The sequence below is a fragment of the Paramisgurnus dabryanus genome, chromosome 20, assembly GCF_030506205.2.
Source record: "Paramisgurnus dabryanus chromosome 20, PD_genome_1.1, whole genome shotgun sequence".
Lineage (NCBI taxonomy): Eukaryota > Metazoa > Chordata > Actinopteri > Cypriniformes > Cobitidae > Paramisgurnus > Paramisgurnus dabryanus.
In genome coordinates, this window is record NC_133356.1 from 13,633,800 (window position 1) to 13,657,540 (window position 23,741).

Genomic DNA, 23,741 nt, shown 5'->3' on the forward strand with positions numbered 1-23,741 from the left:
ATCAAGTGTTAACATTAATAAATGCACCACAAACTAACATAAATAACTGTATTGACATTAACTAACATTAACAAGAATTATAACATGCTAAAAAACTATATTGTTTATGTTAGTTAATGCATTTACTAATTTTACTAAATACAACCTTATTGAAGGTGTCACCTATTTTTTTTAATCAGCGTGTGTGTTCCCTGGAAACCCATGTGACTTGTGCTGCTAATGCAATGCTTAACAACAAACAGGAAAATAAACAGGGTTCCCACGGGTCCTTGAAAGTGTGTGAATCTGGGGGAAATAATTCAAGGCCCTGGGTAGTTTTTTAAATTATACATACATAGATACAGGTCATTGAAAGTGCTTGAATTGATTTTAATATTTCTGGAAAAAATCCATATTCCCTGTGTATTGTAGGATAATATCATAAAATGTCTAGCCTTTTAAGCACACATGCTAAAATGTTTATATCTTCTGTATGCGAGTGTTGATTCATACCAAAATGCTTTTTTGCATATTTGTGTTTCACACATGAAAATGTCTAGGGTTATGTATGTAACTGTTGTTCCCTGAAAAGGGAACGAGACGCTGCGTCTCCCTTCCTGCTTCCCTGTAATGCCGTCTTTGGCAATATTTCAGATAGCGATATACTTCCTGGCTCCCATGTCACCCTGTCTTTGTCGTTAAGCCGCACCATTGGTTGAATTTTTAGACTCACTGTCCCCTGGAGGCGTCCCCAAAGTGTCACCGCAGTGACGCAGCGCAAGTTCCCTTGAAAGGAAACTGTAACAATGTATCTTAACTCTTTCACCGCCAGCGTTTTAAAAAAAAGTTGCCAGCCAGCGCCAGCGTTTTTCATGATTTTCCCCAAAGTTTAATGCCTTCCAGAAAATGTTTTTCTTTAAATAAATAAACATACAATATACCAAATGAAAGAACAGACCCTCTGCTTTCAAACAAAAAAACCCGTTTCATCCTACCTTTAGCGGTTCTTTTGCAATCAGCTTTTGAATATGGGTAGGTTTTTGCAAAAACACCATATTTTGAGCAAAAAGCAAAAATAATTCCATATTTATGACGGACTTTTCATAGAGATCCCATTCAGAGCGATCTTTAAAACAGACACGGACATGCAGCAGCTTGCCATAGGGCAATACTTCCGGTTTTAAAAAGTTGCGGAAGGGCGCCACCTGGTGGATAATAGCGGTATTGCGGAAAGACGGAAAATCTCGTCATTGGCGGGGAAGCGTTTTCTCTTAATTGACGAGATATATCGTCAATGGCGGGGAAAGAGTTAAAAGGTAACACGATGTAACCTTGCTCTCACTTGAAATGTGTCCCCACATTTAGTCTTGAATTTGAGGGTATTGGACCTGGAAAGTCCTTGAATTTAAAGTTAACTAAGGTGTGAGAACCCTGAATAAAGTAAAAGGCATGGTGGGTGTTGTTATAGTAGTCATAATGATAAGAGCATGTATATCAATACAGAATTTGTTTACTGCATACCTTGAACTGTACCCAATGACAGAATATATACAATGCTTCAGAAATTGTTTACTGCATAGCCCAACAGGGGTCGACAAACTTCAATAAATGAAAAGATTTTCTTAAAACATTAACATAGAATTTTGCTTTAAATAATTAACAACAAAAGCTGAAATAAAACTGCATAACACTTTGTAACAAACAATAACAACTACAATCAGCTGTAAGCATTATTCAAAACTGAAGGTTTTAGTGCTGCCTCACATGTTCAGTAGGGTGATGGGATGCAGCTGAAACAAAACACCTTTGGATTTCTCATCATCCTTCTGCTGTAGCTCCATCTGCTGGGAGCGGTCCACCTATCAACACGAGAAGACGTTAACAAATGGGTAAAGAAAGAAATTCTTGCTTCACCAACATGAACTGATGATTCTTACCAAGTTCCATTTCTTGGGTTTGTCAAAGTACACAGGTGTGCACTCGGCTCTCTGAGGGTTTTTAATGAAGAGTCTGAGGATAAAAATTCGGAGTCATAACTTGGTCTCTGCTACATCATCCTCTACCAGCATCACTTCTGCTACCACGATTATATCAAAGAAAGAATGAAGCGAGCAAGCACCTGATAAGCTGGTCGCGTGCCTCCTCCTGAAGTTTGCTGATCCTGTCAGTGCTCAAGTGAAGCAGGCCATCTGGTCCCTCACACACAAGCTTGTTCACTGTACCTCTCAATGCATTTATCTACACACAAGCACACACTGTCAACATCACTGTTGATTGCATATGATGTTTTGCATGCAACAACGTGTGTACCATTTTTCTTTTTATTGTATAGACATTAGGGCTGTCACTTTTCGTTCGAAAATCGATTGCACAATCGATCGGACCAACCAAAAAAAGTTTCGAAAACGAAAATAGGCAATCGATTTTAACCAAATATGTACACTATTAATTTTAAAAGAATTAAACAGTTAAAAATATAGATGTAACAAAACTCACAAACAAGCAGAAAAAGAAAATAAAGAATTCCGAAAGTGCAGTAGGTGTGCGAAAGCTAGACAGAAAATACCCAGCAATTTTACGCACCTATAGTTTCATGCTTTCAATCGCTGCATCTAGTGTTTTGCAAAGAAAATGGAGGACAACGTCAATAAACCTGTGCAACACGAGAGAGCGTCGAAATTGTGACCTTACAGGAGATGAAGGAGTTATGACAAGGAGCCACCCTTGCGAGCTGACAGCGACCCGCTTTTGTGATGAAAGATTGGCAGTACGAAATACGCAGCTGGCAACGAAGTACCCGAGTTTCCCTGGGACATCAGTGCGGTCGGAGTGCGTCTTCTCAACAGATGGACATATAGTGAATGAAAAACACTCTGCTCTTGACCCCTAAAATGTTGATCGACTTGTTTTCCTGACCAATAATTTGTAATGGCCCTAGTCTTTTTGCGCATTTCATTATGCCTGCCTAGTGCCGCCTAAGTGTCGGTTACGTTTAATAAAAAAAAAATACACAGCATGTTCTCAACTTCAAGTAAGTCTATTTAAAGTTTCATTTTTGAACAGTTGTTTGAAATGGATCGAATCATTATTTAAAATAATTTTTGAATTGCCTAAATCATAAAAGCAGCCGGTTGAAGCCTGCAGTAATGTTTTTCATTTATGGCAGCAGTCCACTCTGCATATTTTTTTAGAGAATGTTGCACTACTGTTGCTGTTTTTTATTCTGCACGAAACTTAATGACAATGAATAAGAAATATTGCTGACTTGTGCGTTTCAGGCGCTCTCTTTACATTTGTCTGTTATTTGGCGTTGAAAATGGAAACGTCTTTTTAGACATGGAAAATCGATTTTACAATCGATTCAATGAACACTTATATATTAAAAATATATTTTTTCACAAAAGTGACAGCCCTAATAGACATGCCTATGTACAACCACCTAGGTAAGCCATGGGCATGTTTTAACATTTGCCAGTTAGATCAAATAATAAGTCCAGAAATAATGTTAAAAAATATTGACCCTTCGCTAAGCCCCGCCTTCCTTAGTTACTGTTGCTACGACTGTCAAGCTTTGCGCCTGGCAAGTCTATTACAGTATGTATGCACCAATGTCAGACATTCTCTGCGAGATAAGAAGTCATTTTTGGCGAACAGGTGAAAAGTCTGAGAGAGCAAGACAAAAGAGACTGCAGTATGCATTCGAGGGATATTTCCACAACATAAAATGCAAACGATTAGAGAATAATTTTATTAAAATTGTAGCAGTACCCACCTCATACGCTGGCCATTCAAATGGAAAACACACACATTGAGGAACAGCTTTGTTTATGCACAGCAGGGTAAGTAAAATTTGTAAAAATAATCTAATAATTATAAATCAAACAGTGGAATAAGCACAATACATCAGCCTGACTACTACTTTGCAATGATAACATTCTCCCGCTTATAGAACTAACCCTGGGACAGCCGTGATCGGATTGGGGTACTCAGGGGTAGGCCATCTATTAACAAGATGTTAAAATATTTTTTTAAGTATGTCAGTCAGCTCTGTCTTGCCTTTAATCATCATATTTTACTTTTCAGCATTATGAACAAAGAACCGTCATTATTTGCAAGCAATGATATACTGAGTTAGCTAACCAGCTAACATTAACGTGCCCTTTCATTGGAGCAAACATATGTTTTTGTTAATCCTGTCGATATTCAGTTGTGAATTCCACACTGCTTGCCCCACGTCCGACATTTCTCCACTTGGGGTTTCAAAAATGGAAAAAAATACACCACCCCGTAGGATACTGGGTATCAGATTTACACAGTCCATATTCACAACGCTTCGGCATGTTTCCCTCACTCGAAAGATTGCCCCGTTTTCGGGCGTGGCTTAACGAAGGGTCAATTACTTTAAGTTAAGCACATTGAATTGTGGGATAACTGTCAAATCTGCAGGTTATATGGGTATTTGACTCTGCACATATTGCAGAAAGAGTAGTATGTTGAACACAGCAATACCTCTATGATGTCTTCAATTGTAAATTTGACATCAAAGGCAAGCTCAATGTCATGCTCGGGAAGCACCGCCTGTTCAGATACAGAGTTCCAGCCCAGTCCACAAAGAGCACCAGTAAAATATGTCTGATCTTCATCAGTGCTATAACAGAAGTACACATTAGTATATGGCTGTAATTGGTGTAAATAAACTGCAAATATAAAGGACAGTAAGAAAGGTAAACAACAAGAGTGGACTGTAGTTTGCCGTCTAGCTAGCTCGGAAGCATGACTGATGGCTAACATGTAGCTTGTGGACTGTTTGTGGCATCTTAAGTCTTATTTATTATAGTATAAAAAAAGTTTACTTTTGTGACAAAAACAAGTTTAGTGGTTGGTAGGATTATCATCTTCCTCTTAAACATAAATGCTTTTTTGTCTACAGAATAAGTGTTTTTATGGTGACTGTATACCGCAATTCCATGACAGGGGTGAAGAGCATAGTAACAAGAGAGGGCAGGCCGTGGATATGAGGCATCAGAGACGTTTCCTTCAACATGATACGAGAACCTGTACAAAAACATTAACATTAGTAAATTTGACGGTACCACAGGTACCACAGTAAAATGTTGTTACCATGACAAACCCTTGCCAAGCATGTGTGAATGTTAGTGTGTGTACCTGAGGCGGCGAGAGACACGGATGCAGACACCAACATCCTCTCATGCCAGTCTTGGGGATTTTCGTTCACCATTACAGAGTTAATACTGTTCCTCTCTATCCCAACAGTCCTGCAACAAGCCAAACCTATAAGACTCGCAACAAGTAAGAGATCAGCTCTTGTCTTTCTATGAGATTAACAGGTATATCTTACCTAAATTGGCTGGCCGTGGTCATGCTGTGAAAACTGACCTTATGTGGACTGCTTGGACCGTGAATCACTGCCTGCAAAAAAAAAAACAGTACTTAGACCCTAAGAAAATACTCTCACTGTCATGACTGTATGGATGTTGACCCCTATATATGAAGATAACTTGATGGTAATTTAATATAAAATTACAAGTATATCTTGGCTGGCATGAGAGCGAGTAAATTGAAATTTATGTTATTTACTTACCCTTGTATGAATTTCTCACACAGAAAATAAAAACAGATATTAAAAAAATGCAGTAGTAACTTTTATCTATGCATTGTAAAGAAATGAGAATTATCTTGTCAATTTGAAACTGCAGGTGTCTTAATTTACTTTCAATTTATGAAGAAGGTGGCCAGTGAAGTATTCAACATTTCTTATTTTCTTTTTTTCATGGAAATCAAAACCTTTTAGGTTTAAAAAAGTATGAGGTTTACTAATGCTGATATTTTTTAGTCTGAATGCGCCCCCATGTGGACCAAAACAAAAACAGAAGTTAACAAATGATCACAGAACTTTGATTTGTATGTGAAGTTCTAGCTCAAATAGATAATTTATTATAGCATGTTAAAAATGCCACTTCGTAGATGTGAGTAAAAGATGTGAGATGTGTGTACTGTTTTTGGGTGTGTCCTTTAAAATGCAAATGAGTTGATCTCTGCACTAAATGGCAGTGCCGTGGTTGGATAGCGCAGATTAAGGGGCAGTATTATCCCCTTCTGACATCACAAGGGGAGCCAAATGGTTTACCAAAACTAAGTTACTGGGTTGTTCTTTTTCACATTTTCTAGGTTGATAGAAGCACTGGGGACCCAATCATAGCACTTAAACATGGAAAAAGTCTGATTTTCATGATATGTCCCCTTTAAGTTATGGTCAAAAAGTTGCTATGCCACCACCTTGCATTTGGGGGTACTGCCACTAGATGTAGAAAAGTGCTGAAGGAGCTCATTGATAAGCTGTTTGTCTTCCTCCATCCTGCTGTTAACAGAAGAACCAGTAGAGGTGGGGGCAAATCTCCCTCTTGCCATATCCTGATAAAGTGACATCAGAACCTCATGTGACTGCTGCAGATACACCCAAACAGAGAGAAATGTCAGGATTTATAATTTTTTCATTTAGGTCACCGTTTCTTAATAATTCTTAGCTGAGCAACAGCAGAAAATAAATGTCAAAAGCCTTTCAGCTGAATTAAACAACTGCAAGAAAACAAAACATGCAGAACTAAAACACATTGGCTGTGTCCGAAATAGGCCCCTATACCCTTAAATAGTCCACTATCATAGTGGACATTATTGAGTGCCCTCATTCAACCCCACAATGCACTGCAATAATGAGTGGACAACAGATGTCCGGCAAAAGATGGCACCAGCGCCACAGCATTTCCGGTGAGCTTAAAGCCCAATCCCATTTCTTTGCCTTACCCCTTAGTTTTGCATGTTCACGTAAAAGTAAGGTCCAATTGGGATAGCCCTTACTCTCACGTGAACGTGCAAAACTAAGGGGTAGGGGTAAGACAAAGAAATGGGATTGGGCCTTAGTGTCCGAATACACGCATTCATTTTAGTGGACTAATAGTGAATGAGGGTATAGGGGGCTATTTCAGACACAGACATCTTTTATCAGTCATACAGAAAAACAAGGGATTTTGGGGTGTTGCCATCGTTACCTGACTCTCAAAGCTTTCTGGTACGTGGCAGGCATGTCCTTCCTGCACCAGCAGGTCAGCCACGCTGGCATCACCCGTCTCCGTGGAGATGTGCAGGTCTACACGCATGACGCCGTGCAAAATAGAGTAGAGGGACACGATGGCCGAGTGGCCGCCCACGAGTGTCTTAAAGCGGTTTCGTGCCCGACTGCTCCAGCGATCGCCCAGAATCAGTGACTGCGCAGACGGACCCATACCCGCAAGGCAAAACTCCTGCGCCTGCAGGGAAACAAAATCCATAAAAAATTACTTTTATACTGAGATGGACATGTCCAAATTCAACAGGTAGAAATGGGAACTGTACTTGAAAAGGCCAGGTCATGAGGTCAGATGGGAGCTCTCTCAAACTGCTGCATGGGACCTTAGACGTGTTCCCAAAATCCACAAAGAACACCTGCAGAAAAACATGGAGCAGAAACTAAGGATATAAGTGTTTTGCCATACAATACAATAAGTAGCATAATATGGCTGGAACGCCAGTAAGTTTGTGGTGAGCTGACAGAGCAGATCAAGACAGTGCTGCATTGCAACAAACTCTTACATTTGCTAATCGTTTTCTTTTTTATACCTTGCAAACATACATTTATGTTTGCAAGGCGGCAGTGGCTCAGTGGTTCATATAGGTTGTCTACAAACCGGAAGGTTGGTGGTTCAATCCCCGGCTCCACCGGACCAAGTGTCGAAGTGTCTTTGAGCAAGACACCTAACCCCAGCTGCTCCCGACGAGCTGGCTGGCGCCTTGCATGGCTGACACCGCCGTCCGTGTATGAATGTGCGCGTGAATGGGTGAATGTGAGGCTAATTGTACAGCGCTTTGGATGGCCATAGGTCTGTTAAAAGCGCTATATAAATGCAGTCCATTTACCATTTAGCAGATGCTTTTATCCAAAGTGACTTACAAATGAAAGCATTTAACGTAATGTTGTTTTGAATTCTGCTTATGAGCTAAGTACATATGGCTTACCTAGCTAACACATATTTTAATCATCTTAAAGGTGACATAGAATGATTGAACAGGGCATTTATATGTGACATGTAGACAAATTTTTTTTGTTTGGGTCTGTAATGCCTTAGAACCTTCCTAAAAACCTCTCTCAGATAGCTCTATTAGGGTGGGGGATTTTAAACAAGTGGTTTTGCACCTTTTTGGCTCCCCCTACTGGCTTAACTTGCAATCTCATTACTGATTGGCTGACTTTGCTGCCACTCAAAAAATGTAGCCAATTATTTTAAAGTGGAGGGGCAGGGAGATGCCTGTGATGCAATAAGCATCAGTTTTTCAGAATGGGCCGTTTTCTGGCTGACATTTCTAAAAGACTGAGACTGAGATGTTTAGCATGTCTAGCACTTTTTGTATGTTTGTGAATCTGGGTAGACTACCATTATTCAACCAAGACAAGGTAAAAATGGTTTTTCATTCTCTGTCCCCTTTAAAAGTAACAAACCAATCAGTAACGTTTTGCATAATTTTTTTTGGAAAAAAATAATGTAAAAAAGTAAAAGAATAGCCTGTAGTAGTATCTGGATGGTTTGTGTATATTATGTGAATACCTCTACGTTGCTGCCCAGTATGTGCAGTACTTTGGCTCTGTAGTATTTGGCTGGTTGCTGTGTGTCTGTGAAGGGTGCCACACAAAGCAGGTTTGGGTACAGAGAGACAGACATGGGTCGCAGATCTCTCATGTTCAACGCTGCGGTTAACTGGCACTGTTTTTCCACACTGCTCTCATCTGTCTGAAAGCCCCAAAAATGGCCTACATCTATCACCTATGGAAAGACACACACATTAATGAGCTTTACACACCAATACTGTGCCAAAAGATGGACTGAAAGAAGCTTAAAGCCTTCACCTCTGTAATGTTAATGATGAACTCTCTGTTGGATGGAATTTTCTCTGGATCTACCGTGTTGCTTAGAACTCCAACAGGACATACAACATGACTCTGAACATCCACGATAATCCTAAAAGAGATTTCTGTACTTTAGGACACTGTAACATTTCAATGCATGGATATTTTCAACATTAACTAATTTCTGTTTTAAAATGTCCTTACAAATACCCAGGCTAAAGTTTGATTTCACTCAATGACCAGGTTTGCATGTAAACAAAATACTTTGATTTAAATAATCTGATTAAGCTCATAATCGCAGCATGTATACCGGTAATTGTATTAAAACAAGTGGCATACGCCGTTTTAATCTCAGTATGCGGCCATATAAACACATTAATCGCATCTATACCGCACTGAAGTGCGCGTTTTTGTCACGCACCTTAAGCGCAAATTCGTTTTAAACTTGAAATCAGGAAGTTTTCCCTGAATTCTGTCAACATGACTCGCTGTCAGCGTTCTGCCTTCATCCAGAAACAGCTCAAATAACACGAAAGTCGCATATAAAACAATTACAGGCACTGTCATATTATTTGTCTTAATCACTGCACCGAATAACAAAATACGTCCATAAGAACGTGTCTGTCATATAACGCAAGTCAATAAAAACAGTGGACAGTATATTTGAGTTCATATTTTGTGCCCTGCATTGAGCTATGTGTGCATAATTAGCACAATCATTAGCGAATAATCTGAATATTAAAACTGCATGTAAACTGGAGTGAAGAGGTTAGCTTTAGCCATGTAAACATCTTACTGCGATCAAGTCCTTACTCTGATTATTGGAAATAATCGCATTATTGGTTTACATGTAAACGTAGTCATTGATTTCAATCTTTGACCTTACTGAGTCAATATAAAATATATCAAGGTTATATTTTTTCCACGGTTATTTGTTCTTTACATTATTTAGAAAACAGTAAATCACCTTTTTCCTTTTTAGTTCACCAAAAAATAAAAATGATGTCATCATTTACTCACTCTCATGTTGTTCTAAACCTGTATTCATTTCTTTGTTCTAATGAACACAAGAGAAGATATTTTGAGCAATGTTTGTAATCAAACCGATCAAAGGCCCTATTGACTTTTGTATCATTTTTTCATACTATGAAAGTAAATGGGGCCTCTGATCAGTTTGGTTAAAAACATCTCTCAAAATATCTTCCTACGTGTTTATAAAACCAAAAAAATTTATAACAACAAGAAAGTAAATAAATGTTGACAGAATTTTCATTTTTGGCTGAACTAAAATTAAATAAAATCGCAAAAAAAAGACTTTAGTTGGGTTTCCACATAATGGGTGACATATAGTTAAACCTGAACCTACCAAAAAATACTGTTGTCGAGACAGGTGCAACTTCTCACAGAAACTATTTAACTAGTAACTAATGGCGCTTTTCCATTGCATAGTACCCCAAGGTTTGGTTTAGTTTGGGTCGGGTCAGCTTACTTTTGGGAGCTTTTCCATTGGGTGCAGTACGTAGTACCCAATACTTTTTTCGCAACACCTCGGTTGGGGTTCCAAGCGACCCAAGCGTAACCAAACGTGACGCGAAAACACAGTAGATCACTGATTGACGCTTAGTGACGATTGACCACCGCTATATGTAAAGATTACCTTTAGTGCTAGCTTGCGCTGTCTCGAGTAAAAATGTTGTCATCTGTGCTCTGTTATAAGTTCCCAAACTCCCTTTTAGCGAAGAAAAACATCCACAGGTTGAGAATTAAGGACACCATAACAGTTTTTTCCAAACTTGCAGTTTGTGGCGGAACATTCGCAACGAGCACGTCAGTATTATATGCTTAAATGCAACTTCAATAAGGCTCAGCGAAGTGCGTCAACTACTGACGCCACGGGTGTTTTTAAACCGAAACTGTCAAGAGAGATAGAGGTAACCTTAGTGATAAACGCGATGTGCAAACATCTATTTGTGGTGGCACATTTTTATTTTGTGGAGGACTGATAAATAAATAAATGAATGTGAATGTACAAGGACGCTCTCACTTGTATGATGTCACAGCAGTATGCAGCGCAAATATAAAGACACGTCTATAATCCCTCCCACTGCGAAGTGATCCCAAACTCAATGAAAAAGCTTACCACGCCAAAGTGAGGTGAGCTGACCCGTCCCAAACTAAACTAAACCGTGGGGTACTATGCAATGGAAAAGCACCATAAATTTACTTGTGAATACCTGGCAAAACGTAGGTGTGAAATGGGCTTTCCTTTAGCTTGGACCTCCACCTCGTCTGTGTGGTGCACCTGCAGCTGTAGACCTGGAGTCTGTCGTGCTCGCAGCAAAGCCAGCAACACCTCAGGTAGCACGCCTGACTCCCTCACACATGAGCGGTAAAACTCTACATACGCTCTGAAAGGATGCATGCAGGCAATTCAGAGAAAGTATAGACAACCAACACACTTTTAAAAATAAGCATGACTGCACAGAGTTGTTACCTGGACCCATCAAAACAGATGGATTTCACCTGTCCACATTGACGGAACAGAGACTGTAGCTGCTTGTAAGACAGGAACGCAAACGGAGGCAAATTCCTAAGCTAAGATAGATAGACAGACAGACAGAGAATAAGTATCAGATAGGTAAGACTTCAAATGTTAGACTTTAAACTTCAGAGTTTTCAGTCAAAGCAAATGGTACCATGATGGTGGTTTTTGGGTCATTTCCAGAAAGTTCCTTTGATGCCAACTGTTCATCAATCTCTCCCTGAGAGAAATAGTTTGGGAAGAATGCACCTGCGATAGCCACCTATACCAGAAACAAAGTTAAAGAGATAAAGTTACTAAAGTAGCAGTTTGTACACATGGCACACTCAAGGTGCCAAACTATAGGAGAGAAACTGAAACAGGCCGGAAGATGAGACTGCTGCCTGGGTTTACTGTGCATGTGTCTATACCTGCAGGATAAACCTCTGTTTGTGAAGGTTGGTGTAGTCTGTTGGGTTTGAAGTAGTGGTGATGTGCATGTTGAATCTGGACACTCTATTCTTCAAATCCTCAAAGAGCTCTGCAACCTATCACACACACAAACATGAGGACAACGTAGTCGTTTTGGTGCACGTGTATGTGTGTGTTCACAGCGTATCTACCTCTCTGATTTGTTTGATCTGAATGCAGTTCTCTTTGCCCCATTCAAGTTCATCCTTGAGAAAAAAAACAAGTTTTTAACTTTATTTACTGCATTGGGTATTTGTTCATTGGCATCTTGCAGTGCTCAACTTTCCCACTTTTACCTTTGGGTGCCTGAGTTCTCCTTTAGCTCTAGATGTGTACCATGCCTAAAATACAGCAACCATACTGTTACAGGCATTATGGACAGTATATGAAATGGTGCAATGTTATGAGACTAGCATAATTTTTGTACCTTAAAGGCGTTGACGAAAGCGATGAAGTCACAGGGAACATTTTGTGCAGAAGCCAACTTACTCCTAAGAGGTCAAACGGAAATAACATTACAAAAAAAGGTGCAAGGTGCGTGTGGGGGTCAAAGGTCAACCTACCTGTACCCAGCCAGATGCTGCAGGGATGGCATTGCAAAGAAGCTCTTCAGAGAAAGTGATGCAGCTGAGACAAACACAATCATATATAAATTGTCACAGCATCAACGAGAACCTCATACTACAAATAATTCATAACACACATATATTTGCATTGAAATACTTGTATTATACCGATAATAAGGCACTCCTCCAGACAACCGAACACATGGCCAAGTACGATTAGCTTTCCCAACTGCAAGTCCACGGGCAGGTGCGCCAACACACGACCCAGAAATGTCAAATTTCCATCAAACTGCCTCAGACTGTTGCTTTGAACAGAAAGAGCTCCGATCTACACACACACACACACACACACACACACACACACACACACACACACACACACACAGTTACCAATTTCATGTATATCTATATACACAAACATTAAAAGATAAATAATAAGTAGTTAGTGTTAATTATATTAAAGGTCTAACCTGTTTGAGTTGCAGGACGGTCCTTTCTATATCGCCAAGGTTGGGTGGCGTCAGGGCCGTGGAGAGAACAGAACGGGGGTCACCCATATCCAACAACTTCACCTTCAGTAAGGTACTGGCCATTGGTGATCGCTGCAGTTCAAAACATGCATATACATCATCACCCATCACCTCAACTTAAAGGCTCAGTTTATATAATAGTCATTGCTGGATTTGGCTCACCAGCATCTCTGGGATTGAGAAATCTGGAATCTCATCCTCCCAGAACCGCCTGGTCACCAACCGGTAACAAAACCCTTTAGATACCCGTCCGGCGCGACCTGAGAGGAAACACCAACTAGTATACAGAAAACCTGGTGTGCACCTGTATGGTTTATATGTGCTTTTAAACATCAATGCTGGTGTACCTCGGCGTTGGTTGCAACTGGTCTTTGATGCCCAGGTAATACATAGGCATCTATAATTGGTTTCCTTATCACACACCAACTGTCGTGCAAGGCAGAAATCAATCACTGTATAAACACACACACACACAAAAAGAGAATAACACATACAGATTTATATGAGAGGAATGTATGAACCCACATCGCACGTCATACTAGTCAGCGTAATAAACACCCACCATATTTGACATCCGGCACAGTGACAGAGCTCTCTGCAATGTTTGTGGAGAGAATAATCTGTAAATACACACAAAGCAAAAATAGAGTCCATGTTCAACCACATCCTTCATACACTCTTTATCACAAGAGCCATACAAATGCCCACAAACTGCTCAGGTGAACATTACCTTCCTATACCCAGGTACAGGAACCAGGAACACTCCATTTTGTTCCTCTAAAGTGACTGAAGAGTGAAGAGGATACACTTGCAATCTGCAAGCCCACAATTGCACCAGTTAGTACTTTTATTCAAATACAACCTCACATGCACAAAACACAGAGACCTGTACCTCTTGCGCACAAGTTTTGAGAGAGCCTCCTGCATATATTGAATTTCAGCCAGTCCAGGCAGGAAGACAAGCACACTGCCTCTCTCTAGATGAGTAGCACATCCAGTCCGCTCCGAGCACCTGTGTCACACACATACTGACTGTCAAAGGTCTTATGTACTGTATGTAACAGTCTTTTCATATCAACAATAACAGAAGTAATGAATCTGATAAAGAGCCTGTATGCTCAAAACAGGAGTCCAATATTAAAGGGACACTCCACTTTTAAAAAAAAATAATCTAATTTTCCAGCTCCCCTAGTTAAACATTTGATTTTTACACTTTTGGAATCCATTCAGCCGATCTCCGGGTCTGGCGGTAATTCATTGAATCGGATTAGATCATTAGCATCGAGCTAAAAAAACTATGCCTGCTGCAGCCACGTTACAGCAGCAAAGTCCTTGATTATTAAGCCAGAATGAGAGTATAGTTCCTAGCCATATTGACCAAGAAAATCGCAACTTTTAATTTTCAATCAGTCTTAGTACAAGATGTAACTACAGAAGTGTCAAGTTTTAAATAGGAAAAATATCAAAACTCTTTGGTTATTTTTTTGCACGATGCTAATGGTCTAATAGATTAAATTGATTGTGCCAAGCTATGCTAAAAGCGCCAGCGCCAGACCCGGAGATCAGCTGAATGGATTCCCAAACGGTAAAAATCAAACGTTTAATTGTTAGCAGAATAAAAGTCACATATGTTTATATGTTCTTGTATGTATACTGTAATATGCAAAATCCAAAATAAAATAGAAAAAAAGTCACATATGTGTGTAAACTGTGTATAATAAATATGTATATATATAAATATGAACACATAAATGTATAATTTTAAGAAAAAAAATGTATATATATTAAGTATTTATATTTATATATAATATAAATTATACATAAATATACAAATGTATATACACATGTAAACATTTCTAAAACATATACATGCATGTGTGTACATTTATTTATACAAAGTTATTATACACAGTTCACACACATATGTGATGTAAACAAAAACTTTTATTCTGCTAACGAATAATCGCGATTAATCGTTAGCATCCCTAGTCCCTTTAAAAATGTTTAATATTTTTGGAGCTTTGGTGTGCCGAATATATATTCCTCTGATAGTTTTCATACCAAGAATGATATTTACTATACCCAGTATACTGACAGTATGAGCAGAAACATGATGCAATCAATTTATGAGCCTTTAAATATTGACAACAAATTTCAATTGCTTACAGGTTTTTGGCATATTTCCTTATAATTTTAGGACATTTTTCAATTATTGGCAGTGTTTCCCATACATAGGCTCTACTTGGGCGCTGCGCCCAGGTAAATTGCGACCCGCCCAGGTAAAAAAAATCACTTTACGAATTTCCGTATTTTCTGAACTCGACTGGATGACCCGTGTTTTGGAGAGAGAAAGAGAGAGAGAGAGCGCGAGAGAGAGAGCGCGAGAGAGAGGTGGGGGTCGGGTGACCGTGAAGATGATGCATGCGTCATAAACTCATCATCCAGCGCGGCAAACTGGATCAACTGCAGCAGCACATACGGAGCAGCCAGGGAACACACTGCGACCAAAATGGTCGCATATGCTTATGTGCATATGTGATTATAGCATCTAAGTTGGCTTCATTTTGCGTGCAAGCACGTTGTGTCTCTCCGGTTGAGTGTCCGTTCACGTGCTCTCTGTTTCTCAATGAATTGGGTGGGACGCGAAGCAACCTCAGTGTCACATTGTATCCTTTCATGTTTCTGAACTTGAGCAGAGTTTTACCATTAGAGGTCTTTCTTCACTGAGGACGCGGGACCCGTACGGTTCCGGGTTTATATTTTAAATGGTCAGATGGGTCCGGGTCAGTCCTAGTTCATTACTTCGGGTCCCAAGTCTGATTAATATTGTGTGTAAAACCCGAGTCGATCGGAGAACGGCCGTGAGCGCTACCGCGCTAAAGCTCGAGTGCTGTTTTAGCGTGCCTCCGGTTTCTATGGCGATAGCAACTGGCTCTTGTCACGACCACGCGCCGCTTCATTTTCTTTATCCCATTTTTTAATAATCTTACTATTTTAATAGACAATATCTTTACTAAAATCTAAACAGTTTGCACAGAGATTGTAGCAAAAAGCAGTGCTAATACTGAATGAGCAAAGCTCTAGCTGACTCAGGATATAAAAAACGCAAAGCTGTAATGTAAAGTCTGTCATCGGGACAGCAAGTAGACTTTTAAATCTGAAATAATTAGTGGATTAAGCTTTTTTTAATCGGCAAAAGAGAAATAGAAAGCAGAAGCAGTAAAAGTGCCTAATCTAATAGAAATTATTACCATTATAACATCATCACATTTATAATCTATAGACCTGCACTGTATATTAATAGGCTATACATAGTATTGTATATAATTGAGTTTGATAAAAGGGGTCATCAAATTGCTTCATATATCAGTGCAAAAACATCAAGTGTTTTCGTGGTGCTTTGACAAACAGTGTCAGCTTTGTTTATGGCAAAGAAAGTTTGTGGTGGTTAGATTAATGAACTATAATGTGAAATTAATATGAATGTTTAATAAATCAAAGTATTGTGTTGTGTCACACATTATTAGTTCTTTGTTACATGTATCAGTGTTTCCGCTATATACATTCAACCGTGGCGGCCCGCCACGCCTAAAACATCCCCGCCACGCCTGCGGTTGTGGATAGAAGGGATACAGCAAACGAAATCTCGCCGGATGAGGACTGTTTAATCCTAATCCTTCACCCAAACCCACCTCTAAACAAAACATTTCACAGGATTGTAGGATGTATGTGTATCTCATGTAGCCAGAGCCGCTGTTTTCATCCTAAAAATCCTAACTCCAAATCTAATCCTAAACTTTTTGGCATTTTCTGTATCCCTTCTAGACAAAACCCGCGGCGGAAGCTCGCAAAATAAATAAAGCTATACCGAAATGTCCGCCCAGCAAGAAAGAAAAAAATTCCTTTCTGGATTCGCGTTGTTCACTCATTTATAAATAAATCTCCTAAAATATCATAATTTCCCCTATGGGTTTAGTTTCATGCACAAATAGATTTAAATCAACGGATGATGATTAGGCTACGTCTCTGTTTTGAGAAATAATAATAAAATAAATAAGTCTACACGAAATATTTTATAATTATCAGATTGACAAAACGAATAAAAAAAGTATTTGAGTTTCTGTTCTTTTTTTGTGACGGCTGTTAAACCAAAGCAGCAGAAATCACGTCGTGTTTTTAATGATTTTAAATAAGCACAAGGTTTTCTCCTTATTGTGAGTTTACATAAATAAAAATACACAATTTACAGGTTCGAATTTTATTTTACTTTTATCTGTCTGGCAATAAATTAAGGGTAATTTAAGTTGCAAGGTCATCACGCGTATGCTGTTCACAGGCGCATATACACGGACCCAGCGCGGGGCTGCGAGAAATGACATGATTAAACTTTCGATTTAACATATTACGAGTTTTTTGGACATTCATTTGTAATCACTGTACTCATATTATCAACTTATCTGGCCATTAGTTATTCAGAATATAGGCTATAAGCGCAGCGCGCTGCTGACCGCTCAGCTGTCAGTCAATCTTCTGTGCTTTAGATCGACACTCACAAAGTTTCACATTAAATGATAAGATGTTTGTCCAAAAACAAAAGGCTAAATACTGAATACATCTCATATAGGACTGCAAGACATTAGTCGAATCTGTTTGGAAGGAAACTTATTCCCGTGGAAGAGAAGGACGTTGGTAATAAAAACTGGAGGCAGACGGTGAGACTGTTTCATCTGTTTTCAGATAGGAGGGTCGGGGTACCCGCGGGTAAAACGCATAATATTTGAGGTAACGAGAGTAATAATATTAACGTGTTATATGCGTTGTAGATCCAGGTCGGGACTCAATATGCGAGCGTAAACTGCGGGTCTAACATCCAAGAACAGAATTCGACTCGATTCCGACAGGTAACAGTTTTTAAATGTCCCCGTGCTTATTTGTGTTTAAGATCTGTCTGCGAAGAGCATAAAGGTTTCTATAACTGCGCGATTTGCGGTGTGACCGGGTCGGGCTCTTTATGTCAAACAGCCCGGGTGTGGAATAAATTGCTGCTGATGTCAGGTCAGGTGTTCTGTCAATCACAGCGGTGCGGATTATCAGACAGTACTGTGAGTGACTTTGCAACAGCTCTGTAACGCTAAACCCGAGCACGAACTTGCACACTACATTAAAACTACAATGAAAGATCCGTATGAAGCTATAAAACTTAAGAATTTTTTGAGAAAATACAGCTTAGATCAAACATAGAAAAGCAATATGCTATAAATATAAGAAAAAGTAAATGACAGCATGAAAATGATAAAAAACACATGTTAGTTTACTGTAGCCTATTTTCTACATAAAAAAAAAATAATGTACATTTATAATCATCATGGGCGCCCCCTGCCGCCACAGCTGGAAAAAATCCTAGAGGAAACACTGTGTATAGTAGACCATTTTTTGTCGGTGGATAATAATGATTGCCCTTTTCACCAGCTACCACCACAAGTAAATTTCAGATCTGTGGGAAACACTGATTGGTCATCACAAGTGTAGCCAAGCCTACCAAGTTAGAATTAATTTAAAATTAAGATTATAAAACCTGAAAATGAATCCTACAAATCTAATGAAAATGTTGATCTCTAATCAAAAATGTAAGAAAAATCTACTGTATTACTGACCTTTGATCTCCAGCCTCCATCTCATCAAAGTTTTGAATGAGAGAAACAGCCACATTATACATCTCCTCAGAAATATAAGGGTCGCCTTGGGCTGTCAAGTGCACCTAACCAACACACACAAAACATTTACATAACACATCTATTGTAATACACAGTTACACCTGCACCTCACATGCACACTATAGCTGCCGTACATTGACTCCCAGAGGCCGTATGGATTTTAGGTCATCCAGGTAGAACTCTTCAACGGCGTATGGGGCTCCTTCCACCTCGAACACGTAGGCTGGATTCATCTGATTGCGGATTGGTGTGCCAAAATATTCTGCAAACTCAGCACAGTTTATGGTGGCCGACATCAGAATGACCTGCAGAGGGAGGTGAGGCAGGGGTTTGGATATCAGATGCAAATGTGATTATATGAAACTTCAGAAAAACAGATGCAGGCATGTTTTTTTCCAAATACTACTGTACATATCTAATTTATACCTAAAAATGAATGAAATCAATAAAAAACTGTTTAAAAGAATATGTGCAGAAACCTTGACATATCTGGAATTGGTGCGAAGCAGTTTTCTAACAACCAGCAACAGAAAATCAAGATCTTCTGTTCTCTCATGAACCTAAATCATAAACATGCATAAAAATCATCTCCAGCAGTCCAAAACAAACAGACAGAACTGTGTTGATTGGCCAACAGAAGTGGTACAGTATTGGCACGTTATAAATTGGTAAGACGGCATGTACCTCATCAATAAAGATGTGCGAGTACTCTGTCAGTGTCTTGGCCCCCACTAATTTCTGAAGTAAGACTCCTGTCGTCACATAAATCAGTCTGGTGTGTTCTGTAGCCATTTTCTGCAAACCCACCTGGCAAGAAAGACAGCGAGATAGATACATAAAGTATAGAGTTTGGCTAATGACGGCATCTAAAATCAGCATGTTATAAGGCAAGTTTCTGCATGGATCTCACACCTGATATCCCACCAAGCTTCCCAGGGTGCATTTGCGTTCACGTGCAACCCAGCGGGCAATGCTGGTGGCACCAATCTTGCGTGGCTGTGTGACCACCACGTTACAAGGCATGTTCCGCTCTGCATAATGATCCAGAATGAACTGTGGCAGCTGGGTGGTCTTCCCACTTCCGGTTGCTCCACGTATAATGATGACGGAGTTATTCTCAATCAGAGAGACCAACTACACACACAAAAAGAAACAAAGGGAGTAACTGCATGAAAATGATCTTACTGATACACAACATCAATTAACAAACAATAGCTGTCTGGGAAATTATTTTAGGGTACAGGTACAACAGGTACAGTATGTAAACATATGCAGAGCTCAAATGCAAAACCCTCTAAGTGCGTCTGACATGTTTTCTTGTCAATAGCATTTTTATCCGATTTTGCCAACAAACTGTTATTTCTTAATGGCTTGAGGGTGGGATTAAGTGGATTTGAAGTGGAAGAATTTAATGAACGTATGATGTGTGCAGAGAGCTTTCGGCTAATATCTTTATTTCATTTTTGGCGGAGGTGGCATTTAGTGTCTTTTGCATCTGAGCTCCTCATACACTATTTTTATAAGATTATGCAATGCGTGTGTATGTGCATCTTTCGTTTCCACCCTTAGGGATAGAGTATGTTGGTTAGGTTTTGTGTTATTGTGCATGTACCTCCTGTCTGTTTTTAGTAATAGGAAGATTTGGATATTCATAGGTACCGAGTTGAGGAGGGGGGGTCCCCGGACCTATGGTTCAGATAGTTAGATAGTTAAAAAGCAAGAGAAAAAAAGACCAATCACAATTCGTAATGCAATTATATGAACGAAAACTTTGAATGAAGCAAGCAAATATTACTTTAATGTCATTGCTGTTGGTCAGGCTGGAAATTACATAATTATATCAAAACAAGCCAGTGTATTACTGACATCAATTAAACTCATTTCTGAATGTTTTGTGAGGTAAAACCAACTGTATCACACTTCGAAACAGATTTTGTTCCTTTATCATCAATTTATGACTTGATCACAGTCTTTGAGTGTTAAATAGAGTGTACTAATGCATCAGCCGCGTGTACCGCGTGATTATTACCTATTATCAGTTCTGGCCTCCTGCCCTTCTGGTTTCCTCCATCCGATATTTCCTTCCCTGGAGAGCTCTGCTCGGGGGTCGACTCGAAAGACCTGCAGAAAACACAACACATACGCAGAAGAAAATGTGTGGTTTTGTCTTATGTCAGATGACTCTCCAATTCAGCCATTATCTGTCAATCATATTATATTAATTTAACGTAACCAGGACACAGTGTACTGACAAATGCAGCAGGACATTGTTTGCTAATATAAATACACTTGCTTTTAAACATAAACTTTGTATAGTAAACTGCTAATGAAAAATGTGAAATATAAATATGATGAACTACATTCATAATGTTTACAGTTTTTCTCAGTCGCTTTGAAGCATGTCTCTAATCATTTTAAAAATTAGCAAAGTAATAATTGTACATCATGTATGTCCTGCAAAAGCATGTAAGTTTTTCAAAACGACATTGATTTTATGTCAGTGAACAAATCAATGCCATCAAAATGCCAAGTCCTTGTGTCATTGTTCATGAACAAGAAAATCAACATGTTAGTCATGTTGTCAATATACAAAGTGTAGACAATTATAAGTAAGAAAATCTTATTTTACAGTACAAATAAAAAAAATTACAAAATTAGAAAAGGTTCACTGTAAGAAATGTCACATTTTCTGTAACTCAAAATTTCAAGATTCACTTGACACCAATTTATTGTAAGACGATTCAACTGAAAACCAGTATAATGTATTTGGATGAAAATGTACCAACGCATTTGCAATTTGTCAAAAACAATGAGAATTTGCTTTTTTGTTGTGCACAACTGACTTGATGATGTGGAGGTTGAACAAAGTGTTTTAAAAACAATAATTTCCCAAAGAAAAACTGTAATTTGCCCAGCCCACGTGTCTCTCAAACTGGGTCAGTAATTGGCGCCAAATGCGCATGCTCAAAGACACAGTCCGGTCACTAAGTACAATCAAATAAACCATTTAATTTATTAGTAATTAATAGTAATATTCCTCCATGATTCTTACCTGTCTGTTAAACTTGTACCGGACTCGCTTTCCTTTTTTACTTCGTCTGTAATCGTAATGTTAGCAAACTGTGCCCCAACAGTGAACCAGTGCGCGATCTGTGCTGATGTTGCGGCCTGACGCATCCTGTATAAACATTTATTACACAATTTTTTCCACAACCGAAAATATTAATATGCAGAGCTATAGGACAACAGATACGGTGCCTTCTCTACCGAAGTACTATATAAACTGAGTACTCGTATTCTTTTCTTTCCCTCCACGTGGCGCGTGTACGAGCAAGACTCTCAAATGGGTTTTTTTATGCGAAGGCTGCAGCCTCCACAGGTAGCATTTTCAGGCTGCATACGTCATCAATACTGTCTTATTTCAGAATATTAATTATTATAAAGTTGTCTATTATTCTTAGTTAACCGTAAATTGTTGTAACATGCTTATGGTTTGCAAATTTATTGCTCAATTAATTTAAATAAACCAGACGTCATGACGTATGCAACTTCAATGTGACCTCCAAAGGCTGTTTGGATTTAGAAACGGCCAAACAATTAATGTAAAATAATTAGTGTGATTATATCCAGCAGTTATTGTGGATTAATTAAAACTAATTTGATTGGTTAATTCCAATTTTGACATTCTGAATGACTTGTGTGCGTTTTGGAGTTTTGTCTGTAGAACAATTTTGAATATTATTTTCTTTACTTTTAATTTTTTTGAATCTTATATACACTTTTAATTATCAAAATTATTACATAATAATTAAGTAGAAAAATGTTTAGTGTAGACACTGCATGAAAAGAGCTGTATACGGACAAATACGGGATGGGAAATCTCTGCTAAACTTTAGGTTTGCCAGATTTTTGAGGCAGAGTGCTTGGAAAGGTAATACACCAAAGTAAACTTGTTAAACATCCAGAAACCTTACGTTTGTGGATGTATGTAGGAACTGGTGGAAGTTTCCAGGAATCCTTACAACTGGTTGTGAGGAGGGGTGGGTGTGAGGTGTGAAGGGCTTTTTATATGTTAATGACCCACAGGTAGAGGTGTCTTCTTTGTTTTCAGAGCTAAGTGGGGTGGGGGGTTAATCATGTCTCTTTAAGACAGCGCATACAGTATTGTGGTACATAAAAACTGTGTTTTCTAAATACATTTATTATTAATATAATTTAATTCGTCTATTTAAGAAACTAAGCATCATTCAAAATAACTAAAATTCAATGAACACAATTACCATTTTCATGTGTGAAAATTATGTCTCTGACTCAAGAGAAATGCAACAAATGTTATTTCAGAATATATATTTACAACACTTTGAAAACATGTCTCCAACTGCCCTAGGTCAGAAAATTGTGCATGTATCTCTCAATGCTGCATACATCGTTTAAAAGAAGCCGTTCAAATGACATCATGTAACTAATTTTGCTAGCTAGGATGTTGATAAATTGGAAACAAAAATATCAATAGACAGGTCCATAATCTAAAAGACAGTCTTTCACATATGAATGCAAAACATGTTGGGTGATACAGACTGACAAACTTGGGTAAACATATCTGCAGATACCTGTCAGCTAGAGGTGCCCAAAGTTGGCCCACAATAGACCTTTAATTTGGCCCATCATGCCACGTGAAATAAGGAAAAAGAAAACAAAAGTCATTGACACAGATGTTCGTATTTTTTATTAAACATTTTCTAAAATGTATCATTTTTTGTTGTATTTTTAAATTACAAAATGTAAATTAAAATTAAATGCAAGGGATTAAAGTGAATTTTTTTATGTTTCATGCATTCTTGAAGGTGTATAAAATGCATCACGGAAATTAATGGACTCGCCACTCTAAAAAAACAAACGGTGCTGTATAGCACCAAAACAATTGCTTTGGATCGTAACGATAGAAGAACCATTTTAGTGCCATATAGCACCGGTGAAGAACCAGTGAAGCACCAGTGAAGCACC

General features: G+C 38.7%; 1 protein-coding gene across 1 annotated transcript; it reads right to left on the reverse strand.

Moving 5' to 3' along the window:
• Nucleotides 1–1,001: 1,001 nt before the first annotated feature.
• On the reverse strand, nt 1,002–22,025 carry tdrd9 (tudor domain containing 9). The gene is made up of 35 exons (XM_065296524.2): nt 21,790–22,025; nt 20,767–20,858; nt 20,350–20,423; nt 19,650–19,871; nt 19,422–19,544; nt 19,217–19,297; nt 18,872–19,042; nt 18,678–18,781; nt 13,916–14,035; nt 13,754–13,838; nt 13,586–13,643; nt 13,371–13,475; nt 13,186–13,283; nt 12,964–13,095; nt 12,662–12,821; nt 12,491–12,554; nt 12,355–12,418; nt 12,224–12,268; nt 12,080–12,133; nt 11,888–12,004; nt 11,632–11,739; nt 11,430–11,530; nt 11,170–11,343; nt 8,936–9,047; nt 8,637–8,852; nt 7,390–7,479; nt 7,047–7,304; nt 6,277–6,444; nt 5,339–5,409; nt 5,146–5,255; nt 4,938–5,034; nt 4,489–4,627; nt 2,099–2,217; nt 1,917–1,989; nt 1,002–1,838 (listed from the first exon to the last, which is right to left on the reverse strand). The coding sequence occupies exons 1-35, from the start codon at nt 21,912–21,914 to the stop codon at nt 1,740–1,742; spliced, it is 4,029 nt and encodes a 1,342-aa protein (XP_065152596.1). The 5' UTR covers nt 21,915–22,025; the 3' UTR covers nt 1,002–1,739.
• Nucleotides 22,026–23,741: the final 1,716 nt, after the last annotated feature.

What these genes read in the sequence shown, in the direction of transcription:
- tdrd9 (XM_065296524.2), bottom strand. Translation starts at nt 21,914, where the DNA reads ATGCGTCAGGCCGCAACATCAGCACAGATCGCGCACTGGTTCACTGTT. An exon ending in TACGGCCTCTGGGAGTCAAT is followed by an intron (nt 18,782 to 18,871) that starts GTACGGCAGCTA and finishes TGTGTTGGTTAG; the next exon opens with GTGCACTTGACAGCCCAAGG. An exon ending in TCATGACCTGGCCTTTTCAA is followed by an intron (nt 7,305 to 7,389) that starts GTACAGTTCCCA and finishes GTTTCCCTGCAG; the next exon opens with GCGCAGGAGTTTTGCCTTGC.